This window comes from Sphaeramia orbicularis, chromosome 16, assembly GCF_902148855.1.
Source record: "Sphaeramia orbicularis chromosome 16, fSphaOr1.1, whole genome shotgun sequence".
Taxonomy (NCBI): Eukaryota; Metazoa; Chordata; class Actinopteri; order Kurtiformes; family Apogonidae; genus Sphaeramia; species Sphaeramia orbicularis.
The window spans coordinates 30,304,332-30,318,660 of record NC_043972.1 but is presented as its reverse complement, the minus strand read 5'-3'; the positions used below and the strand labels follow the sequence as shown (position 1 = coordinate 30,318,660).

The following is a 14,329-nucleotide window of genomic DNA, read 5'->3' as shown; positions in this document are numbered from 1 at the left end:
ATACGCTATTTTCTGCACAAAATGTGATGTATTCTATTTCTCTGCGTTTGCAGCAATTTTTATCGACTGATTTAATGTTAGTTCGTAACTTAAACTGTTCTCAGTCCCAACAATAACATACATAGTACTGTAGCTGCCCGGCAGCCATCTTAGTTGTACTAACGGCCGTATACAGGAAGTGTCCGATCTATTCGTTGTATTTCTGTAGAGTCAACTCTCAGTCAAACTACCTTCAAAGAGCGGTTAGAGGTAACGTAAATGTCTGTCAGTTTTACATGCTGTGATCATATTTTATGTTAGGAATAGATTTATATGCACCCAATTAATTTTCAGGAGATGCACTTAAAGTTCTTATAATGCCTTGAAACTTGGTGTGTGAAAAAGCATGCAGAGTCTTCGTTCCTCTTTGAATGGCAGTCACTGTTGTTAGCGCTAACTAGCTAACCTCTTGCAGGCTAGCTGGCGGTAGCCCGCTCACTAGCATTATATGTAGTGAATAAGGTTAACTGACTGCACATGTATGAATCTAAATTGGTAACGGGTTGCACACAACCCGAGTTTACATGTTAGACCCACCAAAAAGCAAATTTAAAAGCTCACTGAAGGTTGGAGGCAATCGTTCATGAAGCTAGTTAGCTTATTGCTAACGGCCTTGGGGAGTAATGTTAGCCTACGTTGGCTGAAACTTCAACGATTCCCGTAGGGAAACTAGGTTATTGGTTTAATGTCTTGTAGTTTGGAAACAATAAAATAGCCAGATATCTATGCGTTACGGTAGCCGTAGCCTTCTTATGATAGTAAATGTCTTGTATGTCGCCATCTGTTGACCAGGACTACTAATGTGAGGATAGTGATCATAACAGTGTAATGTTACCGCTGTTAACAAACAAGTTATTTTCACGTGGGATTTAACTTTTGATATTTTTCCGTTCTTGTTATGCGTTTGTTCTCATTTGGACCCAGGACAGTAATTTTGAGTGCCTATTGAGATCATAACATGGACTCGGAGATTTTGAATATAGAGGAGATTGTGATGGGACGGGGTCTGCCGGATCCACCTCCAGAGGTCCCCCCTGAAAAACCAGCGGAACCATACAAACCCATCAGCATGAATGGGCCTCCTGCACCCGCTGTGCAATCATGTAAGTCCTGTCATCGTTACAGCTTGAGCTTAGTTTGCTGAATACAACTACATAAACATAGTAAATGATTTCTCTATCCCCATGTTCTCTCAGACCAGCATGAAAATCTGCAGTGTTTCCAGTGCTTTATCACTTTCTGCAGTGCCAAAGCCAAGGAGAGACACATGAAAAAGAGTCATCGAGAAGAATATAAGCAACAGCTTCAGCAGGTATTCCTACCAATATTGGATATAAGTTGTCTAATTTTGACAGGTCTTAAAGTTTATTGTCTGTATTGCTTGTGAGAAGACAGCTGCATCACTAACCCCAGTGCAATGGGATGTGAAATCAGTCTTATTTTTATTCCAAATCATCCCAAAGATGTTTCTAAAACTCTATAGTTTAACTCACTGAAACTTGGAGAAATCTTTATTTACACATTATATGCTCTATCATTAACATCAGATCTCCAAACGTTGTGACCTCAAGTTATATTTATTTATATGGCACTTATTTTTCTGTCTTCCTCTAAGTTAGTATGGTTTTAGTGTACTAAAAGAATTAAGTTTCAGGCATTCCTCATCATTTACTTTAAATACTTTGTCCACTCTCTGTAAATGTCCCATCTGCCTCTACACAGCATGCAGATTGTTTGTTGTTAGTAAGCAAAATTAGTCTAAAATTTAATTTTTTAGGTGATGTGTAGATTGTAACTCACAGTATTATCTTGTAATTATTTGTTAGATGTGAATTGTGCAATTTTGAGCTCAAGTTTCTTGACGTCCTCACAGGGAAACACACTGTTCACATGCTATGTGTGCGACCGCACATTTTTGTCATCTGAGGAACTGACACAGCACCAGCCAACACACAGCAAAGATGACAAGCCTTTTAAATGTGTTCACTGCAAAGAGAGCTTTAAAACATTTTCTGAGGTGAGTACCATAGAAACATATGCAATATTGTCACTAATTAATGTGTGAATGATCTTTAGGTCAAGTAATGAAATGTCTGAAGTTGTTTCTACTTGTCTTATTTAAGTTGTGTGTATGTTCAGATTTTAAGCACAGTTGATCTTCGTGTTTCTGATCAACTTTTCATTTCTTGTTTTCTCAGCTCACATCTCATAGAAGACAGGTGTGTCCAGAGAGGCAGTTGGTATGTAAAGACTGCAATGAAATTTTCCGAAGTGCTGGGCTGCTGCGTGCTCATCGCCTGACCCAACATCCTCGTCCAGAAGTAGAGACTGCAGAGACACCAGAAGACCCAACGAAAACTCATCGCTGTAAGAAATGTGGTCAGGGCTTTGAAACAGAGCCTGAGTTGGTAGCACACCAGGAGAAGTACCCCGAAGGTCAGCAGTGCAATGGCAGTGCTGCATCTGCCAAGAAGCGAGGGCGGCCTATCAAAACTGAAGATGCATCAGCCGCTGAGAAGAAGGGAAAGCGGAAAAAGAAGGACGAGACAGAAGCTCCTGAGGAACCAGAAAAGGCTGGTGGGACCTCGGAGTCAGAGCCGGCAGCAACAGCAGAGGAAAAAGGAAAAGCAGGCGGTGCAAAGCGAGGCCGTCCACCTAAAACAGCATCGAAATCAGAAACAGAGGACAAGACCCCAGCAGATGATATTCAAGCCCCAAAGGAGAAGAAACCTAAAGCAGATCCTGCCCCACCTCGTCAGCACCCCTGTCCGGAATGTGACCTTACATTCCCCGGCTTGGTCCAGCTCCGTGCTCACAAAAAGGAGAAACACACCCCACGGAAAGCTCATCCCTGTGAAGAATGTGAAGAGAGTTTTGCCCGTCCTGAGCAGCTGGACGCCCACATGTCACGGGCTCACGCCGTCGGCCGCTTTGCCTGCTCAACCTGCGGGAAGAGCTTTGGCCGTGAGCGCACCTTGAAGGCTCACCAGAAAAGCCACTCGGAAGAGGAAAACCCAACTACAAAGAGATAATTGAGACATGGGAATGTGCCAGAGAGTGAATGGTTATTGAAGATTTTAGTCAGGAATTGTCCTTTTTCCTTTTAACATTGGAGATCGGAAGCTACAAATGATTTAGATGAGCTTGGGAAGATTTTGAGAATGACATTTTAACAAGTTATGAATTAAGTTGTGATTATTAATATCACAAAATTGTTGAGTTTGGTTTTGAGCTCTTGAAATTTGGACGAACGGATACATCTCCTAGATCGACTAACCAAATGTTGAACCCATCTATTACACCCTTTGTCTCAAAAATAGTTTATTTGTAAAAACAAAGTGTTTTGATTAACTTTTTTAATGATTTGTTTCTTTTTTTAAGTGAAATGAGAGTGGTGTGACTTCTTTCTTGGCTTGAGTTGTTAAATTCATTTTGTGGTATTTTGTTCCTTTTTTTTTTTTTTTTGTTCTTGATTTTCAGAAACAGATTGGGTAATTATATTAAAGAAAATTAGACTCCTATTAGAGATACTATGTTGGAATGTGTAGACAGTTTGTCAAATGTGTCATGTACAGCTTCTGGTTCATATTGTGTATTTTTTACAATTAATATTTTGATTATTTTCCTTTCTAAATTAATTCTCATTGAGGAAGAATTTTAAAATACATCATTATTTTCTGCTTAAACATTGTTTTGGCTGAGTTCTCCAGATTCAATGTGGAGTGTTTGGCATGTGGGCAGAAATGTTCCACTATAATCATGATTTTTTTTTCTCTTACTGTAAAATTTATTTCTTTATTTTTTCACCTATTAGAAATATAGTTCATATCTTTGACATTTCTTCAAAGGCTCTTTAATGCCTTGGAGTCTCATAAAGAACTATGTATATCAAGTGTTATTCACTGATTGGATTGTTTCTCTCCCCACTGAAATGTGTCTGGACACTGCAAAAATGTAATAAAACATACTTTCACAAGGGAGACAGCTGACTTACATGTATTTTGTGTGTTGTTTTTAATTCAGTCTACTTCAGAAACTTACAGGGAAACTCATTTATATGTATTTATATGATGGCATAAAGTTGAATATTGGTACAGTGATACATAGCTTTTAATAGTTATTTTTGTATTGTTAAAAACAGTTGAAATCTTTTTTGGGTTTTTCTAAGGACTTAATAAAACAGTAAGAAATCACTTTAGAAGCTACATTTTAGAAGTAAAAGTATAGTTAAATTAAGATGTGTTTTCATAAGATACATGCTATGTTTCACTTACTGCTTCTATTTTTTTCTGAACAGTTCAGTAGGAAATATTTCACTTCACTGAATAAATGCAACCACTGTACTACATGTAAGATAAACACCAGCTCATTGAACATATAATTAGTTATTAAATGGTTGAAACACTAAAAACCTCTTACTGACTGGAACAAGTAAATTTAAAAATGCCAATAATCAGTTTAATTTGGTAACAGTAGTTAATATTTGTAATTTTTATGTTTTCAGTAGGCTGTATTTTGCTGATTGGGGTTTTGTTTTTCTTCATAAGCAGGAACCAGTGATGGATGAAATATTCAAATACTTTACTCGAATAGTACTAATACAATACTATGAATATCTCTACTACAAGTGAAAGGCCACATTTGAAACATTACGGAAGTAAACATATATTACCAGCAGAACATGCAAATGAAGAGCATGCTGAGAAATATTCAAATGATGGAGAAGGGAGCAAAAACTGAAAAATTAAATGGAAAAAAAGAAAAAAAATAAATAAATAAATAAATATATATATATATATATATATATATATATATATATATATATATATATATATATATATATATATCGGTTTTCATCCACCAGCTTAGAACATCCAGAAAATACAGGAATTACAACCCAAATTCCCCAAAAGTTGGGACTTTGTTTAAAATATAAATAAAAACAGAATGCAGTGATTTGCAAATCTCATAAATGCATATTTTATTATCAACAGAACATGAAAAACGTGAAAAACATATCAAATTTTGGAACTGAGAAAACATACCATTAAGAAAAACAAGGCCATTTCGATGGCAGCGTCATGTCTTCATGTAGTTGGGACAGGGCTAGCATAAGTCTGGAAAACATAAGATGAACAAGATAAAATAAAACTTTACTGATCCCCAGTCAGAGACATTTGGTTTGTCACAGCCGCAATAAGCAGTAATACAGAGGGTAGCATAGAAAAAGGATAAAACATAGCAAAGGGCAAAAATCAAACTGTACACTATATATGTAGAACTATGAACACAATAAAACACAATGAAAAAATATAAAACATAAAGTCTAAAGTACAATACAAGTGAGGATATCTTAAGAAAGAAATCTATATATAAATATGAAAGTTGGTTAGTGATCTAAAGTAAGTAAAAGTAAGTGGTACCTAAAATATACAGCTGGAGGAACACTACAACTAAATAGATTGGCAACAGGGCAGTGATAGGGCTGTGTATGAAACAAGCGTCTTAGAGAGGCAGAGATTCAACATATATCCAAAAAACTGCAAATAGTGAAACAATTTCAGAATAATGTTCCACAACATAAAATTGGGAAGAGTGTATATCTCATCATCTGCATATTATGATCAAAAGATTCAGAAAACCTGAAGAATCTGCACAAGAGACAAGGCCAAAAAACAAGTTCCAAATGCATTTTTTTAACAGTTAATGCCATAAATCTGTTTTATAAATTCATATACTGTATGATATCAGGTGCAAATTGTAGAAGACCTCACCACCTCAGCATTTATCTTAGTAGTAGAAGCAGTAGTAGTAGTAGTAGTTGTGGCACTTGTGTGTCTAGACACTTTCTGATATCATTTGGGAGGTCTTGACAATACTTAAATCATTCTGGACACCCATCAGACCACAGGCCCTCCAGCACTAATCTGACACAATACCAAATTTTAATATGTCAAAAAAAATCTCATAACTTTCCACTCTTGTCCTCTCCAAATAGACCAGTTTCTAGTCTGTTTCCCTCTGTGCATGTTAACTCCCATTTTTTATCTGAAATTATAATATTCATCACCAGTCCCGATTTTTTGATATAATGTCCACATTTTATCTATATTCCATTTTATATCTGTGAAATACATCACAATTAGTAATGTAGACATTCTTGTAATCAATTTAATATTGCTGATGTTATTTATTTTTTAATTCAGAACCCTGCTACTCTTCTGTGGAATAAATATTTGAAAAAAACAAAAAAAAAGTTTTGTTCATAAAATCACAGCCTAGGAAAACAATTAGAGACCACTGCAAAATTATCAGTTTCTTTGATTCTGCTATGTATAGGTATGTTTTTGAGTTAAATGAACATTTTTGTTTTATTCTCTAAACTACCGACAACATTTCTACCAAATTCCAAATGTTAAAATATATTGTTATCTACAGTAGAGCATGTATTTGCAGAGCATGACAAATGGTCAAAATTACAAAAAGATGCAGTGTTTTCAGACCTCAAATAATGCAAAGAATACCAGTTCATACATTTCTAAACAACACATGAACAACCAAGCTACGACAATACTGTTGTAACTTGGGAAAAGTTCAGAACTCAATATTTGGTGGAATAACCCTGATTTTCAGTGACAGCTTTCATGTGTCTTTTCTCTCCACCATTGCTCTTGGATGACTTCATGCAGCTCCTGTAGGGGGAGACACTTGGATGCAGTTGAGGATAAGTGAGTGATGACGATGAAGGCAGGAGAGAGGCAGGACCACAGCAGCAGGTGCAGAGATGATCCTGGGAAAATCTGTGATAATCCTGGGAAAACCTTATAAATATATTTAAAATGGAATGTCTGAAAGTGCTAGGAGAGGAATATTAAATAAATAATACATGGATCAGGCATTTATTAACCCTTTCATGAATAGTGGTCACTATAGTGGACAGATATTCTCCAGCTGTTCTCTTGTATGTTCATGGGTTTACTTGTTTTAATTCCATGTCCTCCTGAGACCCAGCAATGCATTTTTGCCCTCTGTAGGGGACTAAAGTTTGACAGTTTTAATAAAAAAAAAAAAAAAATGCTGCTCATTGCAAAGGACATTCCATTAAAAAATAAATAAATGAAAATAATTTTTTAAATGTATCTGAAAAAACTTGTATTTTGCAGTTTCCAATCAAGATGACTGTTTAATGTAAAAAAGCAAAAGATTTTCACTTTACTGGATCTCAAGAGGACATCAACCAACACAGCGGACACTCATGCATCATCTACACTGACATTCATACCATACTTTAACTTTGCTGTTCTTGATAAACCTGGTCTGCACTAACATGTTTGAGTGTAAATCAAAAGCTAATTTTCTTAAACAAAATGGTTGTTTTTATGTATTATCTCCATGAAATGAGTAAAAACTAGTATTAGAGTATGATAAAATATGAGAAAACATCAAATTAGCTGCACTAAAAATGTTTTTATTTCATAGTGTTCACACAGTATATCACTTTATGATGATGGATTTTAATTATATGTGTCTTTGCTTCACAAATGTAATGCATGGTGTCCAGCTGAGTGGACATTTTTGTAACTCCATGAAGAAAAGATTCATTAAAAAAATTCAATTGTTCATTGTTTTTTTCATGCCTAAATAGGAATAAAAACACTCTGGAAAAAAAAAATCTTGATTGTGGTTCTCATAATTCATGCATGAAAGGGTTAAGTAGAATAAGGTGTACTTGTGGTGGAATTCAACAGACACAAGAATGGAACGGCTGTCATATATACAGGGTGGGGAAGCATAATTTACAATATTTTGAGGCAGGGATTGAAAGACAGTGTATGACCAATTAGTTTATTGAAAGTCATGAGAATTTATTTGCCACAAGAAAATTTACATAATAGAAAATGTTTTTATTCTCTGTGTCCTCCTTCTTTCTCAGTAACTGTCTTCACACGCTTCCTGAAACTTGCGCAAGTGTTCCTCAAATATTCGGGTGACAACTTCTCCCATTCTTCTTTAATAGTATCTTCCAGACTTTCTCGTAATAGTTTTGCTCATAGTCATTCTCTTCTTTACTTTATAAACAGTCTTTATGGACACTCCAACTATTTTTGAAATCTCCTTTGGTGTGACGAGTGCATTCAGCAAATCACACACTCTTTGACATTTGCTTTCCTGATTACTCATATGGGCAAAAGTTTCTGAAAAGGTATGGATAATAGTGTTAGGTATGATTATGAAATCAATATATGTTTGGTTTCAAAACAATTGATGTAGTGCCTGCTGAGAAAAAACAACTAAATGTTCATTGTAAATTTTGCTTCCCCACCCTGTACATGCAAACATCATGATTTCAGAGGAAATTGCAGTGGTCTCACTTTTTTCCAGAGCTGTATACCAAAGCCTTATATGTAATACCACTCCTAACCGCTAGGGGCGCTGTCGTATCCGGGCGGATTTCTTCTGGTTGTGGTGCTGCTTTTGTTTTCTTTTTTCCAACTGCCTTTTTATCATCGGGGCAAATGAGTTTGGGACAAGCTAGTCGGCTAATTGAAACGCCCTTTTCCCCCACATCGTGCGGATTAATCTTTTGTTTTTCGTACTGGTGTTTTTACTCATTTGTTCTGTGATAAGACGCTAACATAGACGTTTTTTGGGTTTTTTTGTTAAAGCAGGTAGTTGTTCACAGGACACGTTTCATCACCAGTTCCTCCTACCAGGTGAGCGAGGTGAACAATAGTGCAGTAAGGTGTGTCGTAAATGAATTTACGAAGGAAACCCGTTGTTGAAAATCTACCAACATTAAAATAAACAAGAAAAAGAAGATGTCCCAGATGTAGCCTGTTCATTTCACAGGTAAGGAAGTAGCTACACTTGTAGAAATGGCTGTTTTATTTACCACTTTGTCATGTGTACTTCATTTCCTTGTTAGAATTCCACATCGCCGCGAACGCAAATATATTGAAATAGTGATTGAACCTGCTCCTCTTGTTGTGTTTTCTACTTCCTCTGTAGCTTGCAGCCATGTCCATGGAGTATACCATTGATATCCAGCTGACAGAGTTAGGTTTCCCGGACATACTGCAGCCACAGGAGGCAGAGTCAACTTGTCACACCACATTATCTGATGATGATTCACTCTCAAGTCACTCCTCCACTTCACTGTCCAAAACAACACAACAAAAACGAGTCCTGAGAAGCCGGCAGTCAGCTGCTGGAAAGGAAGCAAAAAGTCAACCAACCTTAAAGGCTGTATCACCTGTGTCCGGGGTATTAGATCCTGGTCATGACTTGGGGCACACAGAAGCTGATAGAGGCAGTGTGTCCCCTGCACTGTCAGAGCCTACAGTAAGTGAGTCCACACTGCTAGGAAATGATCAAGAAGAGGATGGTGAAAAAAATGGTTCAGACACAGCACCGGATATTTCAATGGAGGAGCAGCAAGATGAAGATGATGACTCAGGGGACAGTGAAGTGTCAGAGGTGTATGATGAAGAGGAGATTGATGATGAAGAGGAGGAAGAGGAAGAGCAAAACAGTGGTATGATGTATTTACAGGGTTTCTACAGATCCATCAAAAGTCCAAATTCACATGATATGAATTTTAGGCCTTGTCTAAGAGTCTAATGTACTGTTTTGTATTTGATATTTACTTGAATGCTGTTGAGTCCATTGCACTGAGCAAGAAAATACTAACATTAGGAAGTGTTGGTCTAAAGGCATTGGAATCATAAGATGACTGTTAAAAAGAAACACTAGAAAACACCTATTGTCACCCAGTTTTAGGCTTTATTCACATCAGAAGCATCACAAGGATTTGAATAAAGGACTTAAATCACATTTGTAATAGTCTTTAAGAAGTTTGTAAATTAAAATTGTTCAAATCTGCATTAACTTTGAAATTCTTATGTGTTATGTAGCTTTGTTAACAGCCTTCCTGAAATGCTAACATAATGAATTACTCTTATTTGCTACAAAGCTCAGTCTATGGTTTAATTTTTTAATTGTAATGTTTGTTGTAATGATCAAAACCAAGAATGCACGGAGCTAATTGGTAATTAAATAACATCTACATTAGGTTTGTATGATTCATATCATTTATTGTTCAGTCCTGCAGACCTCAATTTTTTTTCTCGACAGTGGAGGTTCATTTTGAGAGAATTATTTCTCAAAATGGTGAAATCACACTGTTCAGATGGGTGATATGTCACTAACTGCAGTAAATATACTACAGGGCCATATACAGGGCCATATACACGACATGCTATCGTATGAAAATTGACAGTTAAAATGTCATCTTAACTACATTTGCTTATCAACTGTATTTGTATTTGGGAAGAAATACCAAGACAACAGATCTCACCTGTGCACCTCCTTTCCTTCATTACTTCTTATCTTAAACCCATCAACATTTCTTGTTCGTTTCCCATTTTGTTTTCTGCAGAGACTGGAGAACACCCCTGTAGCATCTGTGACCTTGTACTTTCCTCCAAATTCAAGCTACAGGACCACATGAACCTTCACACAGGAGCGCGTCCATACTGCTGTGCTGAATGTGGGAAGCGCTTCTGTCAGATATACAACTACCGTGTCCATCTACGCACGCATGCCAAGGCCAAAGTGGAACTGCTGTCATGTCGCATCTGTTTGAAGGTTTTCACATCGCAGAAAAGTCTGAAATTCCACCTGACAAGAAATCACTTTGAAGATAAGTTTTATGAATGTGACCTGTGCAAGCGTGTGTTTACTACCCTGAAGGCATGTGAACATCATGTAGAATTACACAAATGTATGATGAGTATTGTATGTGAAAAATGTGGCCGCACTTTCACCACTCAGAAAGCCCTCAGACGGCACCGGAGTGGAACCAGATGCCACAGCAGTTTTAAATGCACTGACTGTCCGAAGACCTTTACCAAGAAGAATGCTCTTCTAAAACACAGCTTCTCTCATCTAGGTTTGTTGCCTTACACTTGCATACGCTGTCGGTGCCACTTCCGTTTGGCAAAGCTGTACCGTCAACACAAGTGTAAGCCTGAGCGCATCCACTGTGTGGCATGTCTGAGGGAATTTCTCAGTCAGGAGGACTTTCAGCAGCACAAAAAAGACACTGGCTGTTGGGGCAATCAGGAGCCAAAAGGAGATGAGATTCGATGTTTGGAGTGTGGACAAGGATTTGAGACTCCTGAAGAGCTGAAGCAACATGCCGGGGCTCACCAGAGGGTATTGAAATGTGCTGAATGTGGAAAAGGATTCCGTTCTGCCTTGTTGTTGATGTCCCACATGGGTGGCCATGCTGGGCAGTCACCCTGCCTCTGTCAGATATGTGGACTGGGCTTCCCTCACCAACAGAACTATGACAGCCACCTGAAGACCTGTGGGAAAACACCCCAGCCTGTGGTGAGTGTGCAGTGGAGTTTTATCTCTTTAATGAATCAATTTCCTCAACATTTTCTACCTTTCAGGCAGCTTTTGGTTTTACTTCAGCATGATTAACGAAATAGTTGACTGAAACAACCTTATATGAAAATGACTTCGCAAAGAAATGAAAATATGCCTGTGACTTTGAATGTTGGTGAGACAATATACTGTAATGTCTAAAATACGATCATGAAGTATTTCCACTTTAATTTGTTCATTTTATACATAAAAGGTGTGTTTGGAATTTTTCAAAGTTGGTTTGTATGGGGTGCTCATCTTTAGTTTCTGTGTTATGTACATTAGATAGAGGATTGCTTTAGCCCAATTTGACCCCATTTTGATTGGAATACCAATAAGGAAGTGATGCAATCTATTGTTGTGGACCGAAGATATGACAAAACATATTTTAACTGCTTTTCCTTTTCATTAGACAGCCTTTTATGATGGGTAGCTGAATGCACTTTTGCTGGCACAAAAACAGTAACTGTACCTTGCAGAAAATGGAAGCTTAACCTTGACTGGTTAGTTTGTTGGCATTATTGTGACTTTTGTGTTTTTAGATATTAGCTCAAATTCAAAATACCAAGCAAACTAACCAACCAAGACAGCTGGATGGTGGACCAACAACTCCAGTGTTTATCTAGTCACTGTTTGTCACACACAAACGGCAAAAAAAGGCTGATTGATGGTGAGGAAAAGAAGTGAATGTGTTCTAAGTTTACCATTCACTGTAAATGACTGGCTCTGTCTACAGTGCTGTGTTGCTTAGCTTTGGTGCTGGTTCTCCTGTTTGCTTCTCCAAGAACTCCTCATACAGCCTCACAATAAATAATCCTCAAGTGTTAGTTTGGATTATTTATTGTTATTTGGAATCCAGAATATAAGTAAATAAATGCAGATATTGATATAAGTAACATGATACATATATTTTGTATAATTCATTGGTTGACCTGGATGTTTACTTTCTCTCCTAAGAAACGTCAGGCCTCTAAGAGTTCCTCATCTGACACAAAAAAGACCTCATCATCTGGCGTGAAAAAGAGCTCCTCATCTGATGCAAAACAGCATGCAAAGAAAACGGATGTGTCTATGCGTAACACCACCCAAACGAACACATCAAATCAGGCAAATGCAGTCACTACATCTGCTGTTGTAAACTACCCCACTGCACCAGCTCAGGATTCCTGGAGTCCAGATCAGGTGACAGGAGGTGTGTCTGCTGTTAACAGCTCATCAGATAGATCATGGAAGCTAACCCTTGACAAGCAGCCACCTCCTGGTATCAAGCTTGTCTTGTTTCTCCCCGTCTGTTCAACTCAAACCAATGGCCTGGCAATCCCAACTGCAGTCACTCAGACGCTACAGGCCCAGCCTTCTCCTGTTTCCAGTCATGGACACCTTGGTGGGGCACTGCTGAATGCCCCTATGGATTTGGTAGCTGGAATTAAACAGGATGTAGAAAGCGAAGAACCTCTGGATCTGTCTAAGAAGTGTACCTCATCAGAGTCCGCTGTTAACGATGCTATCCTTCGTAACATTAAATGTGAGCCAGAAGAAAATGAAGTCTCAGGAGAGACTGAAAGACAAAACATAAAAAGCAATACTAAAGCAAAACATTTTGTGACTCTTAAGGATCTTTCTTCTCATGGTGTTGGTGCATCCCATGGATTAATAAAAGAGATCAAGAAAGAGCCTCAGTCTCCCAGTTCAGATTTGCAACCGTCTACATCCTGTCAGCTGACTAACCGGAAGCCTGACAAAGAAATAAAGATGGAGGTTGACGTTTCACACCCTACCTGTCCTGATACGGACTAATAACATGTATTACACATTTTCAGTTTGTGTTTTGGGGAGAAGGGGTAAGACACACTCTGCTCACAGCATCTACTGGAAACGTTTAAATGCTGAAAAGTCTCCCCTCCTGTTTTGCCTAATCTGTAAATGTATGAAGCAAAACTGAACGGGGTGTTTTACAGTCAGGTGATGATATACAGTATATTAAAGCCTATAGAGTTTCTGTTGTGTCAGTACAACCCTTGTATGACAAATCTTTTTTTTTTCTTTTCTATTCCAAAAGCTACAGTTATAAGATATCCTTTTTTCACTGGTATGAACAGACTTAATGAATGAAGCTTTTCTAGCAGTTGGTTATGTGACTTTGGAGTCGACAATAATTTCTTCTTTGACATAAACTGAACATTCCAAGCTCTGCTGTTTGTGTAAATTTTATATTTTGGATAAAGCTTGGGCCACCATAGGAAAGTGGTACTGTAGTAATTGTGAATGCTATGCAATATTGTGCAGGAATTCTTAAAGAATTAAAACAGTCTCGATTACTGTATCTGTATGTCCTGATTTTTGTATGTGGAAATTAAACTTTGTAAGTCTTTAAGTTTAATTAAAACACTGGATTTTCCTTATGTGCATTTTTGTCTTTAGGTACTTGGACTTTACTACTATGCTTAGTATTTATTGGATGCAAAAAACTGTACAAATGAACAATATGACATTGAGTCACTCTGATGTATATATGCTGAATTCTGCAGGTATACAAGGTTTTCTATCACTCATTAAACATTCATTCTTAACAGAAGATCAATTTATATCTTGAATGCTGTCTCTTTTTTTTTTTTTTTTTTTTTTGGGGGGGGGGGGGGGTGGGGTCGTGTTTTACCAAAATATATGCACTTGTCCACACAAACATAAGAAAAAAAAGTTACTGCAGAGTTTTGTGTGGGCAAGGTTGTTCAGATGCTACATGGACCATACAACAACAACCTTGATGTCTTGTGTCTTGGAAAAGGATGTTTCAAAGCTCCCCTTTATATGCATACAACAGGTGTGTATGTGAAGCAGGACCTGAAGTGTTGTTTTT

General features: G+C 37.5%; 2 protein-coding genes across 5 annotated transcripts; both read left to right on the top strand.

Moving 5' to 3' along the window:
* The first annotated feature begins 173 nt into the window (after positions 1–173).
* znf576.2 (zinc finger protein 576, tandem duplicate 2) lies at positions 174–4,028 on the top strand. 3 transcript variants are annotated; one of them, XM_030158657.1, is made up of 5 exons: positions 174–249; positions 964–1,142; positions 1,236–1,351; positions 1,913–2,056; positions 2,238–4,028. In XM_030158657.1, exons 2-5 carry the CDS (start codon positions 998–1,000, stop codon positions 3,069–3,071), a joined length of 1,239 nt encoding a protein of 412 aa, XP_030014517.1. In that variant the 5' UTR covers positions 174–249; positions 964–997; the 3' UTR covers positions 3,072–4,028. The 3 variants fall into 3 exon arrangements, with proteins under 3 accessions (XP_030014517.1, XP_030014519.1, XP_030014518.1); XM_030158659.1 differs by having other exon boundaries at positions 182–249; positions 969–1,142; XM_030158658.1 differs by having other exon boundaries at positions 202–254.
* Positions 4,029–8,519: 4,491 nt separating this feature from the next.
* On the top strand, positions 8,520–14,057 carry LOC115436028 (zinc finger protein 675-like). 2 transcript variants are annotated; one of them, XM_030158722.1, is made up of 4 exons: positions 8,520–8,753; positions 9,049–9,574; positions 10,478–11,433; positions 12,430–14,057. In XM_030158722.1, exons 2-4 carry the CDS (start codon positions 9,058–9,060, stop codon positions 13,267–13,269), a joined length of 2,313 nt encoding a protein of 770 aa, XP_030014582.1. In that variant the 5' UTR covers positions 8,520–8,753; positions 9,049–9,057; the 3' UTR covers positions 13,270–14,057. The 2 variants fall into 2 exon arrangements, with proteins under 2 accessions (XP_030014582.1, XP_030014581.1); XM_030158721.1 differs by having other exon boundaries at positions 8,521–8,889.
* The last annotated feature ends 272 nt before the right edge of the window (positions 14,058–14,329 follow it).